An 18679-nucleotide genomic window follows, 5' to 3' on the forward strand; every position below is an offset into this window, starting at 1 on the left:
TACTCCGGCTTCCTCCCACTTCCAAAGACATGCACCTGGGGATAGGTTGATTGGCAACACTAAATTGGCCCTAGTGTGTGAATGTGAGTGTGAATGTTGTCTGTCTATCTGTGTTGGCCCTGCGATGAGGTGGCGACTTGTCCAGGGTGTACCCCGCCTTCCGCCCGATTGTAGCTGAGATAGGAGCCAGCGCCAGTCGCGACCCCAAAAGGGAATAAGCGGTAGAAAATGGATGGATGGATTTCTACACAGAAGTAATCATCAACTTAAAGTGCCCTCTTTGGGGATTGTAATAGAGATCCATCTGGATTCTCGAACTTAATTCTAAACATTTCTTCACAAAAAAAAAAAAGAAATCTTTAACATCAATATTTATGGAACATGTCCACAAAAAATCTAGCTGTCAACACTGAATAGTAGTATTCAATAAATATATCTATAAAGGATTTTTGAATTGCTATTTTTTAGAATATTTTCAAAAAATCTCACGTACCCCTTGGCATACTTTCAAGTACCCCCAGGGGTACGTGTACCCCCATTTGAGAACCACTGAATTAGAATATATATTTAAAAAATGGAAGTCCCGCTCCCTGACTTCCAGTGAGTGTGATAATTAGGTCACTGACAGTCCCCCTTCATTTCTGGTTTAACTTTGACAGATATATCAAAGTTTTGATGTCAATATAATATGTGATCATAGAAGGACAGTCATCTCTGAAATCACGTTTGTTGGGGCCGCTGCAGAGTTTAAAGTACACTTACTCTTCAATTGTTGATTTGCATTAGAAGTGTCTTATTTTGTTTGAATAGCCATTGTTTGTTCAATAAAAAATACAATTTAATAAAAGAAATAAAACACTTTAAATCCGCATATATTGTGACTCTGCACAATATTTTCGACTAAGAAAAAAAAAAACGTGGTAGTACAGCAGGAGCGTTGTATTTCATTTCTTCCCAGCACCCCCCGCCGCCCCAATAAGGACAAGCAGTAAAAAGATTGATGGAAATGATTGATGATTCAAATTACAGAAACACCCTAGCAAAAGACAAACACTTCACAATTTCTTGAAAGCACAAAAACAGCGGTGATGACCAAGAAGACCGCGGAGTTGGAATATAATTACAACAATTTATGTACATATTTATATACATTTTTTTTTTTTTTCGGCAATTTTCACATAAAACAAAGAACAACAACAAAAAACAAACAAACAAAAAAACACTCATTTGAGCAATGATTGAGCCGAAAAGGTGTAGGTTGAAGCAACGCTTATATAAACCTACCCCATCACAACAAGAACAAGGTTCAAAATATATAAAATCTAAAACATGCTTCACTTATATTACTTTTTTTTTTTTAAACAATATATAAGCAACATATATGCAGCACACGTCTCATTAACACAGTTTAACATTTAAATCAAACATATACATTTGTACACTTATATACATACATATATATATATATATATATATATATACATATACATATATATACATATATATATATACACAACTTATTTAAATTCCATATAAAGTGGTAATATATACATTTTAATATAACCTATATGTATAATTATAAAATCATAAATTTTATTTATATACATATTATATAGTATTGTCTTTCTAAAACAATGTTTGCTCTTCTTTCTTATATTTACTAATGATAAATAATTATTTATATAATATTTACATATTTATATAATATGTAACTACTAGCTCCATTCACAGACAGATTCCCATTGCTTTTATGAGCGGTCGTGCGAGTCAAAAGCCGGGAAAAAAATAATTTTTCAAGATAAACACAAAAATCAAAAAAAGTTCATCCAAAATGCTAAAATGCATGTTTATCCGTGTGATGACAAATTGAACCGGAAGCAGTATTTTAGCTTGTTCTTTGCGTTCAGCATGACTTTAGCATGACGGTAACATCTTTTGTTCAGCGAGATTGCCGTTTTTTTAAAACATGTCCTTAAATAGTTGTCCAACTTTTGTTTCAGAAATGAAAATAGAAAAAAATGGCCTGAAATGGTTTTATTTTTTATTTGCATTTAAGAATTGGAAATAGAATTGTAACCTAACTTTTTGCAACTCAACGCCAAAAAAACGGAAATGCTGATTATCGGTCCTGCTAGACACCGACCTCTATTTAATAATACAACTCTAACATTTGACAACCAAACAATTAAACAAGGCGACACGGTAAAGAATCTGGGTATTATCTTCGACCCAACTCTCTCCTTTGAGTCACACATTAAAAGCGTTACTAAAACGGCCTTCTTTCATCTCCGTAATATCGCTAAAATTCGCTCCATTCTGTCCACTAAAGACGCTGAGATCATTATCCATGCGTTTGTTACGTCTCGTCTCGATTACTGTAACGTATTATTTTCGGGTCTCCCCATGTCTAGCATTAAAAGATTACAGTTGGTACAAAATGCGGCTGCTAGACTTTTGACAAGAACAAGAAAGTTTGATCACATTACGCCTGTACTGGCTCACCTGCACTGGCTTCCTGTGCACTTAAGATGTGACTTTAAGGTTTTACTACTTACGTATAAAATACTACACGGTCTAGCTCCATCCTATCTTGCCGATTGTATTGTACCATATGTCCCGGCAAGAAATCTGCGTTCAAAGGACTCCGGCTTATTAGTGATTCCCAAAGCCCAAAAAAAGTCTGCGGGCTATAGAGCGTTTTCCGTTCGGGCTCCAGTACTCTGGAATGCCCTCCCGGTAACAGTTCGAGATGCTACCTCAGTAGAAGCATTTAAGTCTCACCTTAAAACTCATTTGTATACTCTAGCCTTTAAATAGACTCCCTTTTTAGACCAGTTGATCTGCCGTTTCTTTTCTTTTTCTTCTATGTCCCACTCTCCCTTGTGGAGGGGGTCCGGTCCGATCCGGTGGCCATGTACTGCTCGCCTGTGTATCGGCTGGGGACATCTCTGCGCTGCTGATCCGCCTCCGCTTGGGATGGTTTCCTGCTGGCTCCGCTGTGAACGGGACTCTCGCTGCTGTGTTGGATCCGCTTTGGACTGGACTCTCGCGACTGTGTTGGATCCATTATGGATTGAACTTTCACAGTATCATGTTAGACCCGCTCGACATCCATTGCTTTCCTCCTCTCCAAGGTTCTCATAGTCATCATTGTCACCGACGTCCCACTGGGTGTGAGTTTTCCTTGCCCTTATGTGGGCCTACCGAGGATGTCGTAGTGGTTTGTGCAGCCCTTTGAGACACTAGTGATTTAGGGCTATATAAGTAAACATTGATTGATTGAAACTATTTTTATGTTTTTTCTTATTTTGAAGGCGAAAATAACGGAAACTCCACTCAACTCCAACATGACATCATTTCTTTTCTTTTTGAACGGAAATGATGTCATGTTGGAGTTGAGCGGAGTTTCCGTTCTTTTCGCCTTCAAAATAAGAGCTCAAGGCATATACTGTATAACAGGACCTTAAAGGCCTACTGAAACCCACTACTACCCACCACGCAGTCTGATAGTTTATATATCAATGATGAAATATTAACATTGCAACACATGCCAATACGACCTTTTTAGTTTACTAAATTACAATTTTAAATTTCCCGCAGAGTTTCCTGTTGAAAACGTTGCGTAACGATGACGTGTGTTTGTGACGTTATTGGTTGGAGGGGACATATTAGCCCAGCACCACTTACGGCTAAAAGTCGTCTCTTTTCATCGCGCAATTACACAGTATTTTGGACATCTGTGTTGCTGAATCTTTTGCAATTTGTTCAATTAATAATGGAGAAGTCAAAGTAGAAAGATGGAGGTGGGAAGCTTTTAGCCTTTAGCCACACAAACACATGGTGATTCCTTGTTTAAAATTACCGGGAGTGAAGCTTTACTATGGATCAGAGCGGTCAAGCGAACATGGATCCCGACTACATGTCAACCGGCAGTTTTCGGTGAGAAAACTGTGGTAATAAGTCGCCTCTTACCGGAGATCAGCAGAGCTTCTGTCCAACTGCAGCTTTGTGACTTCCCTGAGAGAGACTGGCGTCAACACACCCGTGGCCACACCCCTCCGACTATCAGGTACCATTTAACTCACTAAAACACTAGCAACACAATAGGCAGATAAGGGATTTTCAAGAATTATCCTAGTAAATTTGCCTAAAAAACATCTGAATCACTCCCACTGCAATTGCCTTTTTTTCTTTTTTTTTTTCTAGTCCTTCACTCTAAATTTCCTCATCTACGAATCTTTCATCCTCGCTCAAATTAATGGGGAAATTGTCGCTTTCTCGCTCCGAATAGCTCTTGCTGCTGCTGGCTATGATTGTAAACAATGTGAGGACGTGAGGAGCCCTACAACCCATGACGTCACGCGTACATCGTCTGCTACTTCCGGTAAAGGCGAGGCTTTTTTTATTAGCAACCAAAATTTGCGAACTTTATCATCGATGTTCTCTACTAAATCCTTTCAGCAACAATATGGCAATATCGCGAAACAATCAAGTATGACACATAGAATGCACCTGCTATCCCCGTTTAAATAAGAAAATCTAATTTCAGTAGGTCTTTAACATCACAAAGAGGCAAAACCATAAAAATAGGTTACAGTTTGAACGGAAGATGCACGGATCGCCAACATATCCTATGTTTGCAGCAATCTCCATTAAAACTGATTTATCTGTGTCATATAAATACCTTATTTCCTTTAATTGCCGCAGGGTATATAGTATGCGCCTGCCTTCGCAAAATAATTAGCGCATGCTTAGTATCACCGCCTGGTCAAACTCATGACGTCACGAATGACACTTCCCCTGTCATCATTTTCAAAATGGAGGAGGCTGATTTCAATACCGGTAATTTGAAATTGCATCAAGGGAAGAAAATTAAGAGCTATTCAGTAGGATTGAAGGTCCAAGCTTACATCACACATACATTTTTACTGCATGCCTTTGGTAAGTGCCGGAGTGAGAAGAGGTTCTAAAATAATTAGCGCATGCTTACTTTTACCACATGCCTTTGGTAAGCGCAGGAATGAGAATATGTTTTAATTCAATTCAAGGAAATACGGTAATCTGTGTCATAAATAAATCATATATTTAAAAGAAAGAATGAAATGACGCTCTGGCGCCCCCGTACGTTATACGTTGACTCTCTGAAATTGTAGCGATAATACTTTTTTAATCCACCCCCTTTTTTGTGTTAATATTAGTACCCCTAATTATTCCTAGGTAATATATTTTTCATAAAAAACATCGATCAAAAATAAATTCGAATATCACAGATGGTGACGTTGCAGAAAGAACAGGAAGTGACGTAACTTCTCTTCGGGCTTAAAAGTGGACCAATCGTTTCTTCTGGTGTCGATCTGCCCGGCGTGAGGAGGAAGTGACAACATTAGATTTATCTCTTTTTTGCTTTCAAATCGGGGATTTTCTAACTGCATCTACAAATTAGTAACAAAGAAGAAAAGGCGACAGTCAGAAAAGTGCAAGTCATGTATGACACCCAAAAGCTGAGAATGTTGATGGAGCAGCGACTACTTTCTGTCGTGGAGGAAATATTTGGACTGTTTGAAAGAACAATAGCAGAGTACGAGGAGGAACTTTCTAGGACTAAAATGAAGAAAGATCGACAACAAGAAATACTGGATACTCATGTCCTCAAATCCCAACTTTCGCGACATCGATCAGGTTTGTTTACATCTTTAAATCGTATATTTTCCTACCCCCTTTAACATAATACGTAGTCTTACTTAATGGATATCATACAAAGCAACATCCATCCATTTCCTACCGCTTATTCCCTTTTTGGGAACTTTCTTATATATCTTCCGATACAAGCTTTGTTACAATTTTATTGATTTACTTGTATAAAGCTGGACAGCCTATTAATATCTAAATTCCCTACAATAAACACACATCATATGGTTTGTCCATCCATCCATTTTCTACCGCTTATTCCCTTTTGGGGTCGCGCCTATCTCAGGCGGGGTACACCCTGGACAAGTCGCCACCTCATCGCAGGGCCAACACAGATAGACAGACAACATTCACACTCACATTCACACACTAGGGCCAATTTAGTGTTGCCAATCAACCTATCCCCAGGTGCATGTCTTTGGAAGTGGGAGGAAGCCGGAGTACCCGGAGGGAACCCACGTATTCACGGGGAGAACATGCAAACTCCACACAGCCTGGATTTGAACCCAGGACTGCAGGACCTACGTATTGTGAGGCAGGCGCACTAACCCCTCTGCCACCGTGAAGCCCATATGGTTTGTACTTCTTGTAATATTTCACAAAAGGTAAACATTGTAGGCTATAGGCTACTAGGAGCTAGCATTATCAGACATCTCTAGTTCTTACTTTTATATCTGTATATATGACTATAGAGCGTTTTCCGTTCGGGCTCCAGTACTCTGGAATGCCCTCCCGGTAACAGTTCGAGATGCCACCTCAGTAGAAGCATTTAAGTCTCACCTTAAAACTCATTTGTATACTCTAGCCTTTAAATAGACTCCCTTTTTAGACCAGTTGATCTGCCGTTTCTTTTCTTTTTCTTCTATGTCCCACTCTCCCTTGTGGAGGGGGTCCGGTCCGGTCCGATCCGGTGGCCATGTACTGCTTGCCTTTGTATCGGCTGGGGACATCTCTGCGATGCTGATCCGCCTCCGCTTGGGATGGTTTCCTGCTGGCTCCGCTGTGAACGGGACTCTCGCTGCTGTGTTGGATCCGCTTTGGACTGGACTCTCGCGACTGTGTTGGATCCATTGTGGATTGAACTTTCACAGTATCATGTTAGACCCGCTCGACATCCATTGCTTTCCTCCTCTCCAAGGTTCTCATAGTCATCATTGTCACCGACGTCCCACTGGGTCATTGTTGTCACCGACGTCCCACTGGGTGTGAGTTTTCCTTGCCCTTATGTGGGCCTACCGAGGATGTCGTAGTGGTTTGTGCAGCCCTTTGAGACACTAGTGATTTAGGGCTATATAAGTAAACATTGATGGATTGATTGATCTGTCGGTAAACTCACCATGAAACCGCTAAAATATACCGGTTTAGTGAGTTTACATTATCCACCTAATGAACTTCAGTTATTAGAATTCCGGTCGGACGGTTTTTCTCGGGACATATTTCCAGTGTTGTTGTTTCCGGATGAGGAGATGCTGCTCCGTTATGGATTTATGTAAAGCCTGAATGTCATGAAAACAGTTAGCTCCATCTTTTGACACTTCTTCCACTCCCGTCCTTGCACGCTACACCGCTGTAACAAAGATGACGGGTATAAGACACTGTTGAAGATGAGCCATGTAAATTCATAAACTATGAAAAGAAATACAACAATGCAATATTCAGAGTTGACAGCTGGATTTTTTTGTGGACATGTTCCATAAATATTGATATTAAATATTTCTTTTTTTGTGAAGAAATGTTTAGAATTAAGTTCATGAATCCAGGTGGATCTGTATTACAATCCCCAAAGAGGGCACTTTAAGTTGATGATTACTTCTATGTGTAGAAAACTTTATTTATAATTGAATTGTGGGGCGGCATAGCTCGGTTGGTAGAGTGGCCGTGCCAGCAACTTGAGGGTCGCAGGTTCGATTCCCGCTTGTGCCATCCTAGTTACTGCCGTTGTGTCCTTGGGCAAGACACTTTACCCACCTGCTCCCAGTGCCACCCACACTGGTTTAAATGTAACTTAGATATTGGGTGTCACTATGTAAAGCACTTTGAGTCACTTGAGAAAAGCGCTATTTAAATATAATTCACTTCACGCTATATCATCGTCGGGTGCATCAGGGACGGCAGAGAGGAGGAGTTTCGGAACCTTGTGAGGGACTTTGTTGTCTGGTGCCACACGAACGAACCTCTTGCAGCTCAATCCGTCAAAGACCAAGGAGCTGGTCATTGACTTTGGGAGGTCGAGTCCACGGTCACAACCTATTGTGATCGAGGGAGTTGAGGAACAGACCTTGGACTCATTCAAGTACCTCTGGGTTTGGGTGGACAATAAGCTGGACTGGACTGTTAACACGGACCACCAGTACAAGAAAGGACAGAGCAGGCTGTACTCCTTCAACATTTGTAGAAAACTCCTGTGGATGTACTACCAGTCTGTGGTTGCCAGTGTTCTGTTCTACATGGTAGTGTGCTGGGGGGACAGTACATCTAAGAGGGACAGCTCCAGACTGGAGAAACTGATCAGGCGGGCCGGTTCTACAATCGGAATGAAACTGGACTCACTGGTGATGGTGGCAAGAGAAGAGGACTGTTGACAAACTAGTGAGCATCCTGGATGATGCCAGTCACCCTCTGCATAGTGTTATCAGTAGCCAGAGGAGCCTGTTCAGTTCTAGACTGCTTCATCCCAAGTGCAGGATTAATAGACTCAAGAACTCCTTTGTCCCACACGCCATTAGACTGTACAACTCCTCTCTGGGACGGGGGGCGGGGGGTATTAGGATGACAGGGGATGCAAAACAATAACAGTGCAATACGTTTTCATAACATGGTCACTACTGCCTACTTTGTCTTGTTATATTCTTATTTTACTGTTATATTGTTATTCCCATTGTTTTTATTCTTTTTGTAATATTTCTCTATTTTGTTTCCTTTTAAACCCCCATTATTTACTTTTTACTTTTTTCTTTAAATTGATCTCAACTCTGTACACTGCTGCTGGAATTTTAATTTTCCTGAAGGAACTCTCCTGAAGGAATCAATAAAGTACTATCTATCTATCTATCTATCTATCTATCTATCTATAAATATATAATTCACAATCACTTGTTTATTTTTCAACAAGTTTTTAGTGTTTTTTATATATTTTTTTCCAACTAGTTCAAGAAAGACCACTACAAATGAGCAATATTTTGCACTGTTATACAATTTAATAAATCAGAAACTGATGACATAGTGCTGTATTTTACTTCTTTATCTCTTGTTTTCAACCAAAAATGCTTCGCTCTGATTAGATGGTACTTGAATTAAAAAAAAATGTTCACATGGGGGTACATCCCTGAAAAAAGGTTGAAAATCACTGATGTGGACCACAAGGAAGTGTTTTACATTTGGAAAAAAAAAAATATATATGACTTTTAATGGGCCCTATAATCCGGTGCGCCTTTGATTGATTGATTGATTGATTGATACTTTTATTAGTGGATTGCACAGTACAGTACATATTCCGTACAATTGACCACTAAATGGTAACACCCCAATAAGTTTTTCAACTTGTTTAAGTCGGGGTCCACGTTAATCAATTCATGGTATATATATATGGTATATATGAAAAAAAAATAGACCATTCATCGGCAATGCCCCTTATAATCCGGTGCGCCCTATAGACCGGAAAATACGGCATATAAACATTGATAAAATGTAACAACTCATTTTCCAATTAAGCATGAGCTTGATGGCCACAAGCAAAACACATGACTTGTATTTAAACAATGAAATGCTGTATAAATCATTTCGATACTATGTGGCCTAAACTAAAATAACATCGCATTTGTGTTCTGACGTGGTTCTGCAGACTTCCGGCAGGTGCCAAAAGAGGAGGAAGAAGAAGAAGAGATTCCATCAGAACAGCAGGAGTGGAGCTCCTGTGTGGGGCGAGAAGAGTCAGATATTCTCCACATTAAAGAAGAAGAGGAGGAACTGACGGAAGATGGAGATCACAATCAAAGTGAGGAGGAAAGACAAGCATGGCCCCGAACTCAACAAATAACAGAAGCCGATAGAGATATAAACTCAGAACCAGACAGCATCTTTGCTCCACTGTCAGACATGGACGACATGGTGTCAGACTCTTCAGTGACCAATCACAGCGATGACACCAACAAACATTTGGAGACTAATCAGAACTCTAAAGGTGATACGAGTCATCAAGGTGAGAAAAGATTCGAACACGAGATAAGTGTGAAGCGCCACAAAGGCCTAAAAGGAATTCACTGGGTTTTATTTAAAGGGGAACATTATCACCAGACCTATGTAAGCGTCAATATTTACCTTGATGTTGCAGAAAAAAAGACCATCTATTTTTTTAACCGATTTACGAACCCTAAATGGGTGAATTTTGGCGAATTGAACGCCTTTCTGTTTATCGCTCATGTGGTGATGACGTCAGAACGTGACGTCTCCGAGGTAATACAGCCACCATTTTCATTTTCAACACATTGCAAACATCGGGTCTCAGCTCTGTTATTTTCCGTTTTTCCGACTTTTTTGGAACCTTGGAGACATCATGCCTCGTCGGTGTGTTGTCGGAGGGTGTAACAACACTAACAGGGAGGGATTCAAGTTGCACCACTGGCCCGAAAATGCGAAAGTGTTTGCCGCCAGACCCCCATTGAATGTGCCAGAGTGTCTCCACATTTTACCGGCGATGACAGACATGGCACAGAGATGTATGGATAACCTGCAGATGCATTTGCAACAATAAAGTCAACGAAATCACAAAGGTGAGTTTTGTTGATGTTGACTTATGTTGTTTTAGCAAGTTGGGCGGTATAGCTCGGTTGGTAGAGCGGCCGTGCCAGCAACTTGAGGGTTGCAGGTTCGATCCCCGCTTCAGCCATCCTAGTCACTGCCGTTGTGTCCTTGGGCAAGACACTTTACCCAACTGCTCCCCGTGCCACCCACACTGGTTTGAATGTAAAAATTAGATATTGGGTTTCACTATGTAAAGCGCTTTGAGTCACTAGAGAAAAAGCGCTATATAAATATAATTCACTTCACTTCACTATGTGCTAATCAGACATATTTGGTCGCAGCGTGACTGCCGGCTAATCGATGCTAACATGCTATTTACCAGCGGTGCTAAAGCAGACATGGCACAGAAATGTATGGATAACCTGCAGATGCATTTGCAATGATAAAGTCAACAAATTCACAAAGGTGAGTTTTGTTGATGTTGACTTATGTGCTAATCAGACATATTTGGTCGCGGCGTGACTGCCAGCTAATCGATGCTAACATGCTATTTACCAGCGGTGCTAAAGCAGACATGGCACAGAAATGTATGGATAACCTGCAGATGCATTTGCAACGATAAAGTCAACAAATTCACAAAGGTGAGTTTTGTTGGTGTTGACTGCCAGCTAATCGAGGCTAACATGCTATGCTAATCGATGCTAACATGCTATTTACCGGCAGTGTTAAAGCAGACATGGCACAGAGATGTATGGATAACCTGCAGATGCATTTGCAACTATATTACGTTTCCTTCCACCCACATTTAATGCGAAAAAAACACTTACCAATCGAAGGATTTAAGGCGTTCCAGTGTCATGAGATGCGAAAGTCCTGATCGTTTGGTCCGCACATTTTACCGGCGATGCTAACGCAGCTATTCGGCCATGCTGTGGCTATGAATAGCGTCAACAGCTATTCGCTCAATAGCTTCAGTTTCTTCTTCAATACTTTCATACTCCAACCATCCGTTTCAATACATGCGTTATCTGTTGAATCGCTTAAGCCGCTGAAATCCGAGTCTGAATCCGAGCTAATGTCGCTATATTTTGCTGTGCTATTCGCCATTGTTTGTTTACATTGGCAGCACTGTGTGACGTCACAGGGAAATGGATAGTCGTATCGCAAATAGCAAAAATCAAGCACTTTAAAGCTTTTTTTTAGGGATATTCGGGGATCGGTAAAATTTTGAAAAAATATTCAAAAAATACAACAAGCCACTGAGAACTGATTTTTATTGTTTTTAACCCTTTTGAAATTGTGATAATGTTCCCCTTTAACATATTTCTTAACCTAATCGACATGGTTAGTTTATCTCAATAGTATGGGTGCTGTATTGTATGTCTCTTCATTTAAACCATGTTTTACCCCGTTATGTAAGTTAACAGTTAAAAGAAGTTTTATTTTTTGTTTTGTTTTACTAAAACATTTTTTTATTCAATTCCAAGGGGTGATATTTATTTGGATTGGTCCATTCATGCATTGAGAAATGTTTAGATCACTTTGTTGGATGCAAGTAAGACCAGAGGTGTGCTTTAAAATGAATTTATCTTAAGTTATTGTATGTTACATTTTCTTCCATCCATCCATCCATCATCTTCCGCTTATCCGAGGTCGGGTCGCGGGGGCAGCAGCCTAAGCAGGGAAGCCCAGACTTCCCTATCTCCAGCCACTTCGTCTAGCTCTTCCCGGGGGATCCCGAGGCGTTCCCAGGCCAGCCGGGAGACATAGTCTTCCCAACGTGTCCTGTTTTCTATTTAATATTAAGTTTATGCAACTTTGAAGTTGCCCCTGATCTTCCGAATATGATGACATGTATTCAAACAATGCAATTTTGAAGATGACGACCAGGGGGCAGTTTTTACAGGTTTTGTTTTTCAGGAGGTTACTGCTTTGAATTTAAAAAATGTATACAGTTGTGATCAAAATTATTCAACCCCCACACAATGTTGGTGTTTTAGCAAGTTGGACATTTATTCCGTGTTTTGTTTATAGTCATATCAAATAAAGATGTGTCAAATAGACAAATGCAACTCAAATTGTAACACTGTATTTTACAAAATACCAAAAAAGGATATTTTTCTTAATATCTCATTGACAAAATGATTCAACCCCCTAGTTACATGCATCTTTAGTACTTAGTAGAACACCCTTTGGCAGTAATGACATCCTTCAAAGGTGATACATAACCGGACACAATCTTCTTGCAACCATCTACAGGTAATTTAGCCCATTCCTCTTGGGCAAAGGCCTCCAGTTCATTCATATTTTTGGGCTTGTGTGCTGCAACTGCTGTCTTCAAGTCCCACCACAGCTTTTCTATAGGATTTAGGTCTGGCGACTGTGAAGGCCACTCCAGAGTCTTCCAGCCCTTCTTCTGCAACCACTCTGATGTTGATTTGGAGGTATGCTTGGGATCGTTGTCCTGTTGGAAGGTCCAACGTCTCCCAAGCCTCAGCTTCGTCACTGACTTCATGACATTTGCAGCTAATATATCCTGGTAAGAAATAGAATTCATAATGCCTTGAACGCGCTGGAGGCAGAAAAACAGCCTCAGAGCATGATTGACCCCCCCCCCCCCACCATGCTTCTTCTCTTTGTAAGCTTCATTTTTTCTCCTCCAGACATAACGTTGATTCATAGGCCCAAAGAGTTCCACTTTTGTCTCATCACTCCATAGAACAGTTTCCCAAAACCTTTGGGGTTTGTCCAGATGATTTTTGGCATACTGGAGGTTTTTTTTCTTGTGCCTGGTAGTCAGAAGTGGGGTGCGCCTGGGAGTTCTGGCATTGAAGCCTTCATCTCGTAGTGCACGCCTTATTGTCTGGGACGAAACCTGCGTTCCCCCCTCTGTAATGTCCTGTTTTAGTTCCTCAGCTGTTACCCGGGGGTTTTTCACCACTGTACGCACACAGCATCCTCTTTCTACCACGCCCAGGTAGGGTTTCCACTGTGCCTTTAGCTTTAACCTTGCAAATTATGCTCCCAACTGTGTCTCTTGGAATGTGTAATGTCTTTGCTATTTTCTTATATCCATAACCTTTCTTATGAAGAGAAATGACCTCCTCTCTTGACTTCTTTGACCACTCCCTGGACTTCACCATGTTGCAAATACACCATTGACCATCTACAAGAAGCTGAGCGTCACAGTCTTTTTCAATCAGTTTAATTGTTGCTCGTTATGGTTCTAATCACATCTACAGGTGTTTTCAACACCTGATTGAAAAGACCTTATTCAAATTCTGTTCTTAAGAGTTATGATCTTCAAGGGGTTGAATAATTTTGTCAATGAGATATTAAGAAAAATGCCCTTTTTTTTGGTATTTTGTATAATACAGTGTTACAATTTAAGTTGCATTTGTCTATTTGACACATCTTTATTTGATATGACTATAAACAAAATACGGAAGAAATGTCCAACTTGCTAAAACACCAAAATTGTGTGATGGTTGAATCATTTTTGATCAGAACTGCATATCCATCCATCCATCCATTTTCTACCGCTTATTCCCTTTTGGGGGGCGCTGGCGCCTATCTCAGCTACAATCGGGCGGAAGGCGGGGTACACCCTGGACAAGTCGCCACCTCATCGCAGGGCAAACACACTATATATTTTTTATTATTTTATTTTGAAGTCACTGTGGGGCTTCACGGTGGCAGAGGGGTTAGTGCGTCTGCCTCACAATACGAAGGTCCTGCAGTCCTGGGTTCAAATCCAGGCTCGGGATCTTTCTGTGTGGAGTTTGCATGTTCTCCCCGTGAATGCGTGGGTTCCCTCCGGGTACTCCGGCTTCCTCCCACTTCCAAAGACATACACCTGGGGATAGGTTGATTGGCAACACTAAATTGGCCCTAGTGTGTGAATGTGAGTGTGAATGTTGTCTGTCTATCTGTGTTGGCCCTGCGATGAGGTGGCGACTTGTCCAGGGTGTACCCCGCCTTCCGCCCGATTGTAGCTGAGATAGGCGCCAGCGCCCCCCGCGACCCCAAAAGGGGATAAGCGGTAGGAAATGGATGGGATGGATGGAAGTCACTGTTTTTAAGAGAACATTTAACTTTTTTGTTTTACATCAGTTCTCATTTCTACACAGCTCTTTGGCTGTATGCCTTATATACACTTTAGAGATGTGAAATACTGCATTTAACCTTTAGCTTTCCAGGTTGAGTGCAACTTAGGTTGTGTATAATAATAACTTCTGTGAGAAGTTTGAGCCACTAATGAAATGCAGTGTAAATCATTTCGATATTATGTGGCGTAAACTAAAATAACACCTCATGTGTGTTTTGACGTTGTTCTCCAGACTTCCGGCAGGTGCCAGAGGAGGAAGAAGAAGAGATTCCATCAGAACAGCAGGAGTGGAGCTCCTGTGTGGGGCGAGAAGAGTCAAATATTCTCCACATTAAAGAGGAAGAGGAGGAACTGACGGAAGATGGAGATCACAATCAAAGTGAGGAGGAAAGACAAGCGTGGCTCCGAACTCAACAAATAACAGAAGCTGATGAAGATATAAACTCAGAACCAGACAGCATCTTTGCTCCACTGTCAGACATGGACGACATGACGTCAGACTTTTCAGTGACCAATCACAGCGATGACACCAACAAACATTTGGAGACTAATCAGAACTCTAAAGGTGATACGAGTCATCAAGGTGAGAAAAGATTCCAACACAAGATAAGTGTGAAGCGCCACTTGGGCGGACACTCGGAAGAAGAGAAACCGTTTGTTTGCTCAGTTTGTCCTAAAACGTTCGGCTCCAACCAGTATTTGAAAAGACACACGATGATACATACAAAGGAGAGATACCCCTCTTGTTCAGTTTGCGGCAAAAGATTCCGAGACACCTTTGAAATAAAGGAGCACATGAACAAACACACCGGTGAGAGACCTTTCACCTGCTCACTTTGCAAGAAAAGCTTCGGTCGTCGAGCAACACTCAGAACACATTTGAAAACACAGCATGGAGAGAAGAAACACTGAATGTCCGGCGACCCAAAGATGACGGCAAAAAAAACGACGCAATGCACTGCGGAAGTTGATAAACAGCAACTGTCAGGTACGAGCCACATGATGACACACTATTCTACCGTTGTAGAGTAAAAAAAAAAAGTACTCTAAATGGGATATGAGGCATCACAATTTGATTCAAAAGTATTTTTGCAAAAACCACATGAGAAAACCCACTCGAAAGAAAAGTCTTGCTTGCTTGGTTTGCGCCTGAGAATTGTTATGATACTCTTACACTGGGGAGAAACCGTTCCATTGCAATGCGAGCAACGTAAGATCCAGTTTTTAAGGCTGTTGTTAAGCGACACCTGTGCACAGGTGACTCCCCCCCCCAAAAAAAGCGAAGTTGCTGCACTTAAAAAAAAAAAAAAGAAGACATTTCATTTACATTGTATGTTGCAACTGTACATGCTTTGACAGAATGGACATACATTTTTTTCTTTATACACAGTGTATCAAATATGGAAAACTGTTGCCAGATAAAGATCCTTGTTTGAAATTTGACCCTCCTCTTATTTTTTGCTGCTGGGACTGTTGTGTTTAATGACTAAACACAACATAAACTACAAATGCATGTCTGTAGACCACCACCATGATGTCTTTTGCTGGGCATTATTCAATCAATCAATCAATGTTTACTTATATATCCCTAAATCACTAGTGTCTCAAAGGGCTGCACAAACCACCACGACATCCTCGGTAGGCCCACATAAGGGCAAGGAAAACTCACACCCAGTGGGACGTCGGTGACACAGATGACTGTGAGAACCTTGGAGAGGAGGAAAGTAATGGATGTCGAGCGGTTCTAACATGATACTGTGAAAGTTCAATCCACAATGGATCCAACACAGTCGCGAGAGTCCAGTCCAAAGCGGATCCAACACAGCAGCGAGAGTCCCGTTCACAGCGGAGCCAGCAGGAAACCATCCCAAGCGGAGGCGGATCAGCAGCGCAGAGATGTCCCCAGCCGATACACAGGCGAGCAGTACATGGCCACCGGATCGGACCGGACCCCCTCCACAAGGGAGAGTGGGACATAGAAGAAAAAGAAAAGAAACGGCAGATCAACTGGTCTAAAAAGGGAGTCTATTTAAAGGCTAGAGTATACAAATGAGTTTTAAGGTGAGACTTAAATGCTTCTACTGAGGTGGCATCTCGAACTGTTACCGGGAGGGCATTCCAGAGTACTGGAGCCCGAAATGAAAAAGCTCTATAGCCCGCAGACTTTTTTTGGGCTTTGGGAATCACTAACAAGCCGGAGTCCTTTGAACGCAGATTTCTTGCCGGGACATATGGTACAATACAATCGGCAAGATAGGATGGAGCTAGACCGTGTAGTATTTTATACGTAAGTAGTAAAACCTTAAAGTCACATCTTAAGTGCACAGGAAGCCAGTGCAGGTGAGCCAGTACAGGCGTAATGTGATCAAACTTTCTTGTTCTTGTCAAAAGTCTAGCAGCCGCATTTTGTACCAACTGTAATCTTTTAATGCTAGACATGGGGAGACCCGAAAATAATACGTTACAGTAATCGAGACGAGACGTAACAAACGCATGGATAATGATCTCAGCGTCTTTAGTGGACAGAATGGAGCGAATTTTAGCGATATTACGATATTAATTGCTGGGTGTTAATATTCTATAGATCAGGGGTGTCAAACTCATTTTAGCTCAGGGGCCGCAGGGAGGGAAATCTGTGCACACGCAGGCCGGACTGTTAAAATCATGGCATTAAAACAAAAAAATAAAGATAACTTCAGATTGCATATGCAAAAGTGCAATATATTTATCTGTACAGTAATCTATTTATTCATATCTGCACCTTATTGTTCTTTTATCCTGCACTACAACAAACTAATGCAAATAAATTATATTCTTATCTGTACTGTGAAGTTCAAATATTTGAATGACAATAAAAAGAAGTCTAAATTATTTATTTTTTTTGTCCTACTTTGGCCAAAAAAAAGAACAAACACATTTTGAACATATTACAATGAAAATATCACAAAAAAAATACCAGCAGCCGTAAAGTTTAAATCCATGAAGGAAAGAAGAAATTGAATGAATGTTTCTAACTCCAGTACTCGGGCTCCAGTACTCTGGAATGCCCTCCCGGTAACAGTTCGAGATGCTACCTCAGTAGAAGCATTTAAGTCTCACCTTAAAACTCATCTGTATACTCTAGCCTTTAAATAGACCTCCTTTTAGACCAGTTGATCTGCCGCTTCTTTTCTTTCTCCTATGTCCCCCCCTCCCTTGTGGAGGGGGTCCGGTCCGATGACCATGGATGAAGCACTGGCTGTCCAGAGTCGAGACCCAGGATGGACCGCTCGTCGGGACCCAGGATGGACCGCTCGCCTGTATCGGTTGGGGACGTCTCTACGCTGCTGATCCGCTTGAGATGGTTTCCTGTGGACGGGACTCTCGCTGCTGTCTTGGATCCGCTTGAACTGAACTCTCGCGGCTGTGTTGGAGCCACTATGGATTGAACTTTCACAGTATCATGTTAGACCCGCTCGACATCCATTGCTTTCGGTCCCCTAGAGAGGGGGGGTTGCCCACATCTGAGGTCCTCTCCAAGGTTTCTCATAGTCAGCATTGTCACTGGCGTCCCACTGAATGTGAATTCTCCCTGCCCACTGGGTGTGAGTTTTCCTTGCCCTTTTGTGGGTTCTTCCGAGGATGTTGTAGTCGTAATGATTTGTGCAGCCCTTTGAGACATTTGTGATTTGGGGCTATATAAATAAACATTGATTGATTGATTGAGAACTAAACTACATTTAAATATGCATTAAAATGTGTTTTCCTTTCGTATTATTTTTATTAATGAATTAAGTCACGTTTATGACAACCTTTTTCCAAAACACTATAGAATGTGAGATATAACAGGATCATGCTTACATTTCTCATTTGTTTTCAAAACGCTTACAAAAAAGTGGGACCCCAAAAATGTACGGTGGGGTCCCATTTTTATGACTTGATGGGGTGGCTGTGACCTGCGTGCTGGTTCTAATACTAATCAAGTATCCTCCTGGGGGCCGTACATCATTCATTCGTGGGCCGGATCTTGACTTTGACACCAATGCTAAAGATTTTCCAGCATTTGTGATTTTTATTTTTTCAAGATGGCGCTGCTGTTGGTTGGAGCTCTGTGCTCTTGTGTCATCCTTTTGTGTTTCCCTCTTGATTTCATGTGTTATTTTT

At 41.2% G+C, this 18679-nt stretch overlaps 1 protein-coding gene across 1 annotated transcript in view; it reads left to right on the forward strand.

The window, feature by feature from the left end:
• LOC133543335 (zinc finger and SCAN domain-containing protein 31-like) overlaps positions 1–15974 on the forward strand; it is a 21743-nt gene extending 5769 nt beyond the window's left edge. The window contains exons 3-4 of the mRNA XM_061887850.1: positions 9530–9886; positions 14769–15974. Of these exons, the coding sequence (XP_061743834.1) occupies positions 9530–9886; positions 14769–15448 (1037 nt within the window). The 3' untranslated portion in view covers positions 15449–15974. The remainder of the gene's footprint in view (positions 1–9529; positions 9887–14768) is intronic.
• Positions 15975–18679: the final 2705 nt, after the last annotated feature.

The sequence above is a fragment of the Nerophis ophidion genome, linkage group LG26 (genome assembly GCF_033978795.1).
Source record: "Nerophis ophidion isolate RoL-2023_Sa linkage group LG26, RoL_Noph_v1.0, whole genome shotgun sequence".
NCBI classification, from domain to species: domain Eukaryota; kingdom Metazoa; phylum Chordata; class Actinopteri; order Syngnathiformes; family Syngnathidae; genus Nerophis; species Nerophis ophidion.